We start from the raw sequence: 14,584 nt of genomic DNA on the forward strand, positions 1-14,584 counted from the left end.
GGAGTAGCTCTAATGTTTATTTTAGAGATCCACATGTTCATTTTGTGATATGACATTTGTCTGAACAATCTTGAGCAAACGTTGGATTTGAAAAATTTTGAATTCTGAGCCAGATCAAATTTTTAAACTAAAGCCACAAATCTGTGCTGTAACAAATACACATTGGGACCTACTGAATATGATAAGAAAGTTTGCTCTCTTGGCTTGCTGGTGTAAGTGTGTGGGGTTTGTGCTGATTGTTAGACTGACTGTTTTGTGCATCCTGGTGGTACGGTAGAGCTTTTCCACTAGAGTGCATCAGAGAGCCAATAAACATAGTTAGGGAATGATTAAAACTGTATCCATCTCCACATAATAGCTTTAGTGCACCGCAGAACACAACAGTTTTAAAAGAGTTACAAAATTATATAAACCCATTAATAGACTGCCAGTTCCTTGGTGCCTTTATCTTCATAAAATTGGATTAGAAAACATGAGACCAGTCTTATAGAAGAATAGCACAAAGTTTATTCAACATACAAAAAAATAATAAATACACATTACACACTTTATCAAAATATGCCAGAACATGTGAGAAATTGCAATCTACTTATCAATACTGATAACGCCATGAGATATTACTTATGCTAAAAACAGTATTTCTGAAAAATTGATGCTTAACTCAATGTAACCATGATTACAAAATATTGCCCTTTTTGACGTAGTGAACTGAGAATCTTAATCTTACAACAGACGCAAATGTTGTTTATTACCTGTCACGCATATTGTGTAAAAATCATAAAATCAAGGCATATTTGGCCCAAAAGGCAAAACGTTCACACTAAGAATCATAAACTACCCACAATGACAGTACCTTTATTAGAAATGTTTTGTTTTTGCTTCCATGTTGCCGTGGTCAAAAAATGCGCTGTTAGTCATAGACCCTTAGCTGTAATTGAGATAACTTAAACACAGACCAGTTTTACAAGAAAAACTGTCTGTCTTGTAGCTAATGTATAATTGAATGCTTATGCAGGGCTTAAAAACACAGGCCAAACATACGTAATATTATACTAAACTAAATGAAAACACAATTACACACGTGATACCACACAAGTAACACTTTATGGTACCATAAGCACATGGTATTTTAATCTCAACCCTATAAAAGGAGTTGGAACAAAACAAGAAAAAAAGTCTGTCTAGTGTTCAAGTGCTTTTTGAATTTAAGTTAACAAAGAAAAGGATATAAAATCCATCTGTGAATCTCTGAAGTGACTATGACAATGACAAAATATTTGCTAATAAAAATAATAATATGCTAAAACATTTTTTTTTTTTTTAAAACTACATACCAAGGGCTTAGAGCCAGAAGGGCATACTTAAACCAAAATAAATATTTTAATGACATTCTGTCCTCATATGAGAGATTTATTTTAAGATTATTCTAAGCCCTTGATAGGTGTCAATTTAATTATTGCACCACAAGATAATATTGCATAGAATGTAAGCTGTTACCAGCTCCTCATTGCCCAGCCATGATACTATACTGTCCATGTAAAAAAATCCTCCACAAAGCTCTGATGCAGATACATTTGGAACTGAGTGCCAATTTGTTTCAGCTGAATGGTTAGAAGGTCATAATGCAACTAAAAGGATGCATTTCATGACATCTCCAACATGTACGCCAGCAGGCATTTTAATTTGTACAGGCCTCGATGTGCCAGTGGGATCTTAGCTCTGAGATCATAGACCCACTGTGGCATAAAGATAAAACTTAGACCAGATTTAAACAGTTGTGCTTGTTGCCTCCCAGAAGATGCATCTACTGAGAGATGGAAAATCGATTACCTTGTCAGAGTCTTTCTAGCACTCCTGATTCTCGCTGCAAGTGGAGGTGACCCCAGCCTTGGACAGGAAGAGCTTGCCGCTGGGACAGACGCAGACCTCGAAGAGACCCTGAGCATTTCCAGAAACCCCTCCTTCGCTCAGCGGCAGACTCGGCATGCGCACCGTCTCAGCATCCAGCACCAGCTGCACAGCAGACAGTGGAGAGCAAGGACGATACAAGGAGAGACCACAGAGTTGCACTGCATCAACAAGGAAATATCACTCTGCTTCATTCTTTCCACTTAAGGCGGGTGCATATAATATACACATAATGAAACAGTATGCTGGGAGATAGAAGGCTAGCCAGTGAGTGCCTAACCACAGCACTGATTCATAAGGAATATATAATAAAGAGAATGTGATACAAAGTCCACATTCCTGTGGCACAAAAAAAATTGGAAACAGAGAATGTTAGCATTCAAATAATTTGTTATTATCCAGGACAAGTTCAGTGCAGATAAATACCCAGTTTTCTTCCCTACAGCAAGAAAAGAGATGAGCGTATGTTACACCCTGCAACTATATTGTCATATAAATGTGCCGCTTTACTGAGAATGCATTAAAAAAATGTCATTGTCTGTGATACAAATGCTTTAGTCAGCCAGTTAGCTGCACCACAACAATTTCCCAGCCCTGATTCAGCCACAATCAATCATCAAAACTCACTCTAAACAATAACATGGAAACTGCAAACCACTACACCACAACAGACCTACAGAGCCCAAACAACTGTTTTGTAAGTTTAAAAGGCAATGAACTCATTACAGCTTACAGACCAGGGTCTTGCTCTTTTTTGGCTTTTAAAAAGAAAGCTCCTCGTGTTCACAAATACAGATTTACTCTGCTGGAAGGCCAAAGATACAATATAGTCCAGTATGATTATAAAAAGTTCTCACTGTCAGTGCCTTGCCTTTCTAAGCCCAAACTATGGATATATGTTGCCTTTTTACAGCAAACTAAAGTAGAAATGTGGAACTAAAGTAGAATGGGTCTAATGAGCTCTCTCAGGGTGATATGTAAGGACAATATCCATCCAGTAAATGGAAAAAGCAGAGCTACTGTTAAACTGCACTTGAGTGAGGTTCACTTGAATGAAATTCACCCAGGTTTGACTGAGAGATTATAGAAGCATGAATACTGTATTCCCTTGGTAATCAAAAGAAAAAAACAGACTTGAAGTTGGTGTGTAGAAAACTTTAGGAAGTGAATAATGTTTTTCTTACCAGGCCTATACTAGACTGCAGAATAACATCCATGTTGGAAGCAGCTTCGATGTTGCCCGCCAGCGCTTTGAGATGAACTCCTTTTGGTGCGTCCATAGTGAGAGAGCGAGTAGGAGACTCCAACCTAGTGCAAAACAGCTTGGTATTATAAGTACAGCTTCCATCCATATTGTTTATCCGCGTTTTAAATTTTTTTTTATTAAACACTACTTATATAAATCTTGAAAAATCACATCTTACATATATTTTTTTTACATAGTATGTACCTCAGTAATGACATGTTGAAATTTCAGGCTAAAGTGTGCCGTTAAACCTTAAGATTTTGTATTTCTCCAGTGAATGTCATGCACAATTTGTTTACTGCAAGGACTCAAATCAACCGAAGCTTCTGAATATCTTCCTTATACTTCCTCATGACTTGTAGTCTTCATGCATCATCCAGTAATATGACCCATACAAAGGACAAAATCCTCACCTCAGGTCTTTCAAAAGTTCAGATTTCAGCAGGGGCACCTCTACTGAATGCTGGAAGAGTGCTCCTTCAGGACCTGATGGAGAAAGAGACACATAGTTTAACAGAGGTTGAATCAAGGTGCGTTACAGAATCTACTGCAGGCTGAGGGTCTGATGTACACACGTTTTTAATACAAAACTCTTGAGAGCTGTGCTGATCTGAAAAAACGATATCTGTGATTTCCAAATCACCACCTGTCTGCCATCTAGCAGCCAAAATAGACTGAACTATGGGCTAAACATTATTTGCAACTACTTAAAATGAGCATCTAATGAGCCATGAGAATCTGCAGCAATTGAGCACATTTACATTTTTCAGGGATGTTGGACTGATGGTCGGTCCACCACTTTGGTCCGGACTGAAATAACTAAACAACTATTACATAGACTGACATCAAGTTTTATAGACATTCATGGTCCCCAGAGGACGATACCAGCAAGACAAATGTTTGTCTTTTAGTGAAATATCAACAACTATTGACTAGCCATACTTTGTGTTTTGTGCTAATTAGCAAATGTTAGCATGCTAACATGCTAACCTAAGATGGTGAACATCGTAAACCCTATACTTGATTTGCATCAGCATGTTAGCATTGTCATTGTGAGCATGTTAGCATGCTGAGATTAGCATTTAGCTCAAAGTGCCGCTGTGCCTAAGTACAGTCTCACAGTAGAGCTACTGGAAGAAAAAGGGGGCTGCTCTCTGTGGATCCAAATTACCTCGGGCATAATGATGCTATCAGCAGACACTCCCTTCAACATTAATCAGCAATCACAGATTGTGGTTAGTGACCCACAACAACACAACCAATACACACACACACACACACACACACACACACACACACACACAGGACACCAAGAGACAGTAAGGGGAAGAAAAGATCATGGGGGATGATCTCAGCCTGATCACAGACTGTAATACTTTACCCTTCTACGCTGTGTTGTGTAATATGACATTGTGCGGTACCTAGGTGTGATATTTCTTTTGTTGGCTCAAAACTGTAGATGAAAAATTACAAAATTACTTGATTAGAATCTTAATGTAATGGATCTCACCTATATGGCATTAATGCATGCTCAGGTGTGGATAACTGAGCTCCTGATATTTAATTTATATGTAGGTGCACTTTAGAGATATCCATGCACTCAACTGTATGACATGAATGATTATGAAAATGAATGCATCTGTCTTTGTGCTTGGTTGTTGCATAGATATCTGCCATCAAACCAAATTGCTCCTGTTGAGTTCACATCTGTTGTCAATATTACCTCCCCCGAAAAACATTTTCGCCAAGAGGTGTGCAATATTTCCCAGGAAACAGCAGGTGGCAGCCGTTGGTATACCTGTGACTCGTAGTTTGTCTGGTCCAATTACTGCCTGGTCGCCATCTGCAGTGAACAGCATGTTGTCATTGTGGGAGTTAATGAGCAGATTTCGAGCATATCCCTGAGCCTCTGTTGGACCTGCAACAACAAAAACAACATCAAGAACACCTGAAGGGGTTTGGCAATATTACATGGAAATAAAACTATCATCAAAATCAAATCTTTCTCCTCCTGCTATACTTTTCAAATCTGCAGTGCTTAGAGAATATAATGAGCCACATTCATGCTCAACCTTCTCACAGGCAGTGGCACAAAAGTGAGTAAACAACCACCTTCTGAAAAGAAATAGGTAGATTAAAAATGTGTAGGCACAATACTGCTCAAACTGACAGGTAACGTATCTGAGGTTATTTTTAATTTACCCTTCACTACATCAATGTTAACAGCCCTGTGAGAGGCAAATCTAAAGCAGGTAGATCAGTCAGATGTAACCCACTTCAGCACCTACAACTGTGAACCAGCATGTAATCTTCTCTAACAAGCATTTCACTTTTATTCACAGAGGGCCAAGAGAATGCAGGCTATGCTTTTTACGGCTTAATGATCAAGGACACATAACGGCACTGTGGAACATGGCAATTAGTTGGGTCATTTGTTGGCCTTTTAATTATGACAAAACACCCCAATGCAGCCGTTGGTGAGCCATAAAAGACGCACAAATATGATCCTCCACAGGCCTCGGGGCCCTCTGTGTAATATAGAACGACCCAGAAGCAATGGTAGAGAGAGGAATGTTGCATTTAATGGATTTTAAATGGAAATCGAAGAGATTATAAAAGGAAAGACAGCTTCTTGTCACTGTTAATGTTGGATGAGAAATCGCTGCAGGACAAGTGCATGAATGACTTTACTATTGCCCTCATACATCAATGGGATATTTTGTTATGCATGAGTGCTCAATGTGTCTCTCTGTGTGTACATGCGTCCTCTTTCATGATCTTACCCACAGATATCCTCCCTGTGACATCACCATTTTCATTACGGGCATTAAGGGAAACATCTTCCGATGACTGCACTAGAAGTGATGAGTCCTGGGGAAAAAAGAAGCCTTTTTACCATGCCAATATACATGTGCAACATAGAAATTAGAAAAAGGAATTCAGCTTTATTATGTGAAAGAATATTTTTAAGATTTACACAACTTGTATGAACTTAGATCAGATTGGTTTATGACCAAATGCCTGCAAAACTAATGACATTCAGCCTGAGCTGCACTTGGTAGCTGTACTTGTTTTAGTTCTAATTAGCAAATGATCGCATGCTAGCAAGCTCAACTAAGATGGCGAACATGGTAAACAAGTACAGTCTCACAGAGCTGCTAATGTGGCTGTAGACTCCTAGATTGTTTGGTACCACCTTATAACACTTTATAAAACTTTTATAATGATGGCTTAAATTATGGTCAATAAATGTATAAATAAAACAATAAAACCATTTTAAAGCTGCCAGGTTGAGTTCTTATTAATGGCTTATAAACAGCCTATGAAGCATTAGTAAGTGATTTATTAAGCAAGAATAAAGCCTTTAGTTAGTTTATACACCCTTTGTTAATAGTGCCTTACACAAATATTAGCAGAAGACATGAACCCAAGTGATTGAGTGAGATATGACAAACACTCAGAAAAAGTAAGCTGTTCTAAAACGTTTAAATGAAGCAGATTTAGCAATAAATCACCACTGTTCCTGTGCAGCTGTAAGGAAGCCCTGTTTACATACATGATCTCCGAAAGACAAGGCGGTGGCTCACAATTAGACATCCATAGATTACATTAGAGAAAGTGTCCGTCCATAAATGAGGAATACATTACCTTTTTAATGAGGCCCATAAAGAAGAAAGAATGCTAAAAAAATTGCTGCTATGAGCAAGAAAAGCCATAACGTGTAAACAACTGCAGAAAAGTGTTCCCATCTGCTGCTTTAGAAGGCGGGCCATAAACTACTTTCCACCGCAAATTTCCCCGAGGTTAATGGGGAGCTCGCTGCACCCACCACGTGCACTGTGTGGGACTGACAAATTCAGTTTGTTCTGACACATCTCCCAAAAAAAAAGTACAGTCAGAAATATGCAATTCACTGACTAGAGCTGCACAAAAACTGCTCAGAATGTACTCTGCATGGATCCAACTCACAATCAAGTTTAAGTTTGGTAAACAATGAGGTGCAACAATGGCCAAAATGTCAGTCACAACTGAGCAAACAGAAGTATGAGGATGAGCTTGGAAGAAGATAGAAGAGGAAGGAAAACAGAAGATAGACAGGGAGGAAAAGAGGGATAGCAGAGTAAAGAAGAATGTGGGAGGAAGAGAAAGAAAAGTGTGTGTTCCTGATTATGTTACTTCTCTGGAGTGGATCTCCTGAGCGTAGACAGGGAATAGAAACTCTGACTCGCCCTCCTCCAGCATGACCCCATCTGAGTTCACTTGTAGGAGTCCCATCCCTTCCTACAAACGAAACAAAGACACATGTATTCGGGTAAAGATGCAGCAAAGCAGGTTTATCAGGGAAAGCACAATGTGAAAGCAAAGCAGAATATTTAACTGTAGATCAGCTGAACAGCGTTATCTTTAAGGTAAGAACCCAAAATATGGCAGGCTAGGAATTTAGATTTTGATATCATCCAACCACTTCATAGCTTTCCAAGTGTTTAACACAAGTAGCAATGCTCCCTGTAGAACAAAACCAGCCGGTTGATATAGTTGTTTAGGTACTTTACGACGTGTGTGTGTGTGTGTGTGTGTGTGTGTGTGTGTGTGTGTGTGTGTGTGTGTGTGTGTGTGTGTGTGTGTGTGTGTGTGTGTGTGTGTGTGTGTGTGTGTGTGTGTGTGTGCGTGTGTGCGTGCGTGCGTGCGTGCGTGCGTGCATGCTGCAACTCAGCTTCGGCTTCTGCATAAATCCACTGTTGCCATCTGGAGTTGAAAGAAAGCTGACAAGTCTCCATGAAATAAGAAACCCCAAACTATCCCGTTTAGACAGTCAAGTATCAGTTAGTGATAGATAATATTACTGCTCCTACTGCTAATCGTCAAGAGTCATTGGGTTAATGTGATGAATACACAATCAAAACTTAAAAATAATATTAGGAAGTGACACTGATCACTGCCATAACACTGAAGATATAAAGAGAAGCATGGGAGAAAGAAAGGAGAAAAAACTATCCCAGCTGAAAATACAAACTGCCAAGGGTAGTTATGCTTACCGTGTTGAACCACATCACCCTGAGGATCCAGATGGTGAGGGCGAAGTTGACCACCAGGATGATGATGAGCAGCAGGACAAACAGGTAGAGGCATCGCTTCCTCCAGCCATAGATGCCGATCTTGTAGACGTGGTCGGGCACCGGCCTGGGCGAGCTGCTGCCCTGGGTGGTGGTGACATATTGCTCCCGCACCATCTGCTGGCTGGGCACATCACACGTAGGCAGGTACAGAGGCAACAGAGACAGATATTAAAAAACAAACACTCCCAGGCGTATTGCTCTTTCGTGCTGTTCAGCCAGATTGGACATGATATGCCACAGAGTCAGTATAGTTTGTCGGGGGTCAGATAAAACAGGCCATGGACAGTAACTATTAATATGTTATGTAACACTGTATGTGCAAACAGTTGCTTATTTACACATCCAGCCGTTACAGAACATTAGCATTCATTTGGATTTCACATTTCCAATATTCAGCTCTGTTTTTGGTCTCCACTAACTCCTGAGGGAAATATCTGGCTCATAAGCTGCTAAATGCTGCACCATGTTTGCCAGGTAGTCGCTAACTGTGTGTCTGCCGTTTGGCGCTGAGCCCAAAAATATTAGCTGAAATTAAAATCTCTGTAGAGCTCAGGGGAACTGCAACAATGATTTGAAATTTGGTTACTAAAAAACAACCTCTTCCACTTTTTGTAAATATAGAAATATTGATTAAGCAATTAAGTAGGATTGTTAAGTCTGCAGTCATGATGACTAGTAACATATTCATACTTTTTGTCCTGCACAAACTAGTTGCCAGTTCGAGGGGAGACCATTTAGCCTACTGATGTTTGTTTCCATAACACCATTTTATACATTTGTAGCCATCTACATTATTATGATGGATTCTGATTTTAAGGTTTGGAGAATGAATTCAGACATCAATAAGATACAATATCTGAACACAATACAATATTGCCATCTTTCACACATCTTGTAAAATCTGAATTCACTATGTTCAGTTTAAGCCTTTACATTTAGTTTTATACAAAGACGCTGCCTACTTGTCATTCTATACAATACCTTGTTCACACAGTGCACAGTATATCATTCATGAGCCCAGAGCTCGTGCACAGACCCAGTGGATATCTGGCTCACTGCGCCAATGGAAAACTTGATGGAATTTCCAGCAGCTTTTCAAAAAGTCAAAAGGCAAAGGGAAATGCCACTTCTTATAGAGCAGACGTGGTACTTACTGGCTACACAGCAGCAGACTATCAGTGAGGGAGATGAATTTCAGCATATTTCAAACCGCAGCAAGTATTAGAAGCTATAACACCAACAGTAGTTTTCTGCAGGGGCGTAGCACAAAATTCTGGGCCCTGGCATTTTCTATGGGCCCCTCCCCGCATCCACAGCTATTCATTCTAGCATCTTTTTTTTTAAAAGATTATTTTTTCGAGCTTTTCCGCCTTTAACTGACAGGACAGCAAGGTGAGAAAGGGGGGAAGAAAGGCAGGAAATCACCCGAGGTCAGATTTGAACCATGCACCTCTGCGTCAAGGCGTTATGTGCACCTGCTCTACCCACTGAACCAACCCTGCCACATTCTAGCATCTTTTTGGGCCCTCCTCACATGAGGGCCCTGGTTACTCAGTCCCCTTTTTCCCCCCAGTCCGACGCCCCTGGTTTTCTGTATTCAGTTAATGTGAGGGCAAGCAGAGCTCCAACTGCAGGACTGCAGAACCTGCAAGCGAACCCCCCAGTCAGCACATTTGGACCATCTGACAATATGACAACAGGGAACCTTAGGGAAAGATTTCACAACAACGCGGGAAGTGTGTGTTTGAGCACAGCGGAGCCAAGGACAGCACAGCCTCACAGGGCTGCAGAGAGAGGAGCGGTGTCACTCTATTGAATAATCTGCATTAATAACCAGACACAGAGAAAGCTGCTTTCACCAAGAATAAGGCCTGAAGAAAATGCTGTCGGTTGCAGATTATTATGAGTCAATAAAACAGAAACCCAGAACAGGCAGAAACAAAGAGAGACTGCAGCGTTCTAAACTGCTCCAAATCTTCATTTTAGAGCCACCGCATCTGAACTTTTTAGGAAAAGTTATCTGAACAAAGATGTATCTAGTTTGTCTCAGCAGTGTTTTCTGAACCTGACAGCAACTCCAGTAGCCAGACTGATTTACATACAGGACAGATGTTGCATCTAACTGCCACAGTAAAGGCGTTTTCCATCATGTTAAAGGAGCCACTATCCAAACCAAAAAGTAATTTTTCTTTGACATTAACAGATGTTCAGCCGGGGACATCATCACGCTGGGACTCCCGTATGAAACACGCAGAAAAGGGATGACCGACTGCATACAGTCACATGCTGTATAAAATAACCTCAAATAACACGTGTTTCTGTAAATAATGAAGTAAATATGCCACCCTCACAGCATGGATGATGAATAAAAGCAAACATGCTCGCTGCTGGGGTCGGAGCACACTGAGGTCCAGGCGATGTTTCAGAGAGACGATAATAAAGGCCCATAGTCGCCACAGCTAGTTTCTTGCCATTTGCAGTAAACACAGGGAGGAGATGTGTTGGCATAAAAGGCTGAGAGGATTTCTATGATCAAACCCGCCTCTCCACACGGACTGTCACATGGCCTGCAAGCCCAGCTGTGATGAATAGCTTTTATTTCACAACCAAACGGAGGAACAAATGACTGTGACATTTCCACATGTTAGAGGAGGTTGAAGGTTAAGTAGTAAGTTATGTGTAATGCTAACTTTTTTCTTCTTGCATCTCACCTCATTTATATTTATTATTTGTACTTGTGAGAATGAGTCATGATGACAAATTCAATCTCAGCAATGCAGCAGAGAGTACAGAAACTTTTAGTGAGGGTGTATTCTACAACATGGCATTGCCCGGCTAGTTTCATGAGCATGGATTCAGTTGGGTTTTATTTTTTTGTTTTCTTTCCCAAGGAGTTCTCCATTGAGGCTCAAAAGAGGACCAAGATTAATCAGTGTCTGTTAAATTGACCGATTTCAATATCCCCACACTATACCTATTAACAACCAGGGATCATTTGCGTGGTAATATGTTGATTAGCCAACTTTGCACTTTGGGTCAATGAGCAGTGAGGGTGGAATGCATTTGTTCATTATGATGTTAATGAATTTGATCTAATCCAGTTACCCAATTACTTTAAAATGAAGGCATTAAGAAGGCCTCTGTACTTCAGCAGCAGTGGGAAGAGGAAGCAGCTTTAAAGGCGTCTTCCAGCTCCAGTTTCAGTGTTACCATCATCCCTTCAGCCACAGACTGCTCCTTCCATAGCAACCCAAATAAACACTCCCTGAACAGTCTCGCTGCTCAAGTGCCAGGAATGCTCAATTTATGGGACTTTATGATCGGAAATACAGTCTGACCTTCAAGAGAAAATAGATTTATCAGGTCCATGGCTTTTGTTAAGCTTCCTGGTGATCAAAAACTGCTTTTTTTTTTTATTAGATTCGCTGTCTAAAACTTTAAAACAAATATGGATCTTATACCACAAGTGAGACAACTATATTCAAGTGTCAAAAGCACTGTATACCTCCACTGCTTCCAAAGAGGAGGAGCACTTTGCTCTCAATTAACCTTAAACAAGTGGTGCTCCTTGCCTGGCTCTGTACCTCTCTGACCTCTGGATGAGAGTAAGGGCCGGGCCGGACAGGCTAAAGGCTTGCCTAAAATCCACAGGGTCCAGCTGTAATTGAGAATCCAGGTTTCCTTCTGAGCTGAGGCTTGACCTGACTGAATGCCAAAAGTTTCAAGCTCAAATTGTTTAGCTGGAGGGTTTTCGCAGAGGAATATTCAAGGAGGAGCTCCGCGTGTGGAGTGATCAAAAGCTGAGCACAGGGCTGAAGTTTCTGTCTGGTTTTAGTGCGTAGCCGGCGTCATGTCTCCACTCTGCTGTGATGCCTTAACTTCTAAAAATAGGACACAGCATTGTGAACTAAATTTAAAAAAGCAGCACAGGACACACACACACACACACACACAATATCCTAGGTATAACTAATGGAAAATAAGACACTGGAGTATTGCTCATAACACATTGGTGAAGTGCTCTTTCACTAAAGGTATTTTTGTATTCTAATACTGATGGCCATGTATGGTAAAACTACAGACAGCTGGCAACCTAAAACACTTTTTCCAAATCGCAAACTACTTCTGTTAAGGACTATCACAGCACAACGCAAGACACACATAGAAAAAAACATTTAAACATTTGAAGAAATTGTGCATTAGGTCAAAGGTTGCCATAATTAAAACATTACCTTAAGAGGAAGTTATTAAAGAAAGATAATGCCACATTTGAGTATTTGTAAAAGAAAAGGCAGAGTACTCACCGTTGTGTGTTCAGGCACAGCAGTCCTCTTTCCTACGCAACAGTAAGCAGAGCTCGAGCTGGTAGTACGAGCAGCTTGTGAAGCAGCAGTGCTTGAGCCCCTGACACGTTTGTCAGCCACTCAACAGCTGCGTGCCATAAATCCAGCTCTGGAAATGCCCTGGCTAATCACCACGAGACGGCGCTCCCACTCCCCCTGCATACTCACTCTGCCATTTTAACCTTCCTGCAGACATTTGAACATCATCAGCGTGTATGAGAGAGAGACACACAAACAGAGAGGAGCAGGAGAATTAACTATCAGTGGACACACACACACACACACACATACACACACACACACACACACACACACACACACACACACACACGCCAAGGCTCGGTGCAGTCCAGTCTAATTTGAGACTTCAGTCATTGCTCTCAACATGAAATCTTTCAGACAGCTCTGCTGGGTGACAGGATGGGCGGACCTTGAAAAAGGGCAGTTAGTAAGTCAGAGAGGTGGAGGAGACAAGCAGCAAACAGTGAATCAATCAACAGAAAGGGGGTGAAGGTTGCAGTTGTTGAAATTTTTTTGTTTTGAGTTCTGGTTTTGAATTATTTCAATCATAAAATAGAGCTCATTCTCTGAACTTTCTATATGTATTTTAGGTAACAATTAACTCAAGGTCATCCTTCAATACAGTGGCGTAACGAGCCAACACCGGGCCCCTAAGCAGGATTATCAAGGCGGGCCCCCCTACTACAGCACGTGATGACGGCGCAATGTCCACGAGTAGGCTACCATCAATAGGACAGGATAGGATCATAGAGACACAGCATATAAGAGATGAGATGACTGACAAAATCAGGAGTAGCCTACACGCACCACAACAACAACAAAAACACTGGTGAATAACACATGAAAAAACACACAAGGGCAGTCCCTCCAGGATTTCGTGGCCTTTTTTTTTAGATTGACGCGGCCCAAAATGCCTGATTTTGCAATAAAAGTTGCGATGTCTTTTGTATGTTTGTTGCAATGAAGTTGCAGAAGACAGTGAAAGTTGCAAAAAAAAAAATTTTTGTATAGTTCTTTAAAAAAAAAAAAAAGGAAACTTGTTTTGGGGAGAATAATAATTATTACTATTAATTAATTACTCTGGGCTGAGATTACCTAGGAACTTTACCAAAAAGGCTCAGGATGCTGCAAATGTTGGTATAATATGAAAATGGCTGGTGGATTTAAGACAAAAAGTAATAATTTATTGAATGAATCAAATTTAAAAAAAAAAAAACAAAAAAAACGAGTGTAGCTGTCCTCAATTTAGGTCATCCTGTATGTCTCATCTCCGGTTTTTCCTGCATCCACCGTGTGTGATTTTGTGTGTGTGTGTGTGTGTGTGTGTGTGTGTGTGTGTGTGTGTCAGTCGCGGGGGGAAATCAGCAGCCCCGCCCGCTGCAGAGATCAGACAGGATGTAAACAGCAGCAGCTTTCAGTGACTTTAGAGTGAAAAAACGTTACCGCGTACATTGATGTTAAAATGTTTACAGGTTGGCAGGACGGTCTGAAATGTTCTGCACGGTCTTTCGTTGTACGTTTTGTTGGTAAATGTGAGATGTTCAAGTCACACACTGAAGAGAACGGTCTCTGAAACGAGGAAATTAATTTGACCCGTTCACACTCTCGCTTGGTCAGTGGCCAAATGCGATAGGGGGCCCCGGCTGTCAATCAATATCTTCCAGTCACGCGGGCCCCTGATTGGTCCGGGCACGTAAGCACCGCTTACCCTGCTTACCGATAGTTACGCGTCTGCTTCAATATTACTGAAATATAAATGATTCAAGCGGTTTTTAACTGAGCCTCTAGCTCATTTGGTTGAGCATGCGCCCCATGTAGGCTCAGTCCTTGCCAGCAGCCTGGGTTTGAATCCAAACCGAGGCCCTTTGCTGTATGTCAACCCCTTTGTCTCCCCCATTTCCTGTCTATCTTCAGCTGTTCTAAACAAAGGGAAAAGCCCTAAAAATAAA

At 40.9% G+C, this 14,584-nt stretch overlaps 1 protein-coding gene across 2 annotated transcripts; it reads right to left on the bottom strand.

Moving 5' to 3' along the window:
- Positions 1-490: 490 nt before the first annotated feature.
- On the bottom strand, positions 491-12,946 carry sgcg (sarcoglycan, gamma). Of its 2 annotated transcripts, none has more exons than XM_078246543.1 (8): positions 12,576-12,946; positions 8,191-8,388; positions 7,331-7,435; positions 5,938-6,025; positions 4,953-5,072; positions 3,568-3,640; positions 3,093-3,216; positions 491-2,013 (listed from the first exon to the last, which is right to left on the bottom strand). In XM_078246543.1, exons 2-8 carry the CDS (start codon positions 8,383-8,385, stop codon positions 1,846-1,848), a joined length of 873 nt encoding a protein of 290 aa, XP_078102669.1. In that variant the 5' UTR covers positions 8,386-8,388; positions 12,576-12,946; the 3' UTR covers positions 491-1,845. The 2 variants fall into 2 exon arrangements, with proteins under 2 accessions (XP_078102669.1, XP_078102667.1); XM_078246541.1 differs by having other exon boundaries at positions 8,191-8,392; positions 12,576-12,945.
- Between the last annotated feature and the right edge of the window lie 1,638 nt (positions 12,947-14,584).

Source organism: Sander vitreus, chromosome 3 (genome assembly GCF_031162955.1).
Source record: "Sander vitreus isolate 19-12246 chromosome 3, sanVit1, whole genome shotgun sequence".
NCBI lineage: Eukaryota > Metazoa > Chordata > Actinopteri > Perciformes > Percidae > Sander > Sander vitreus.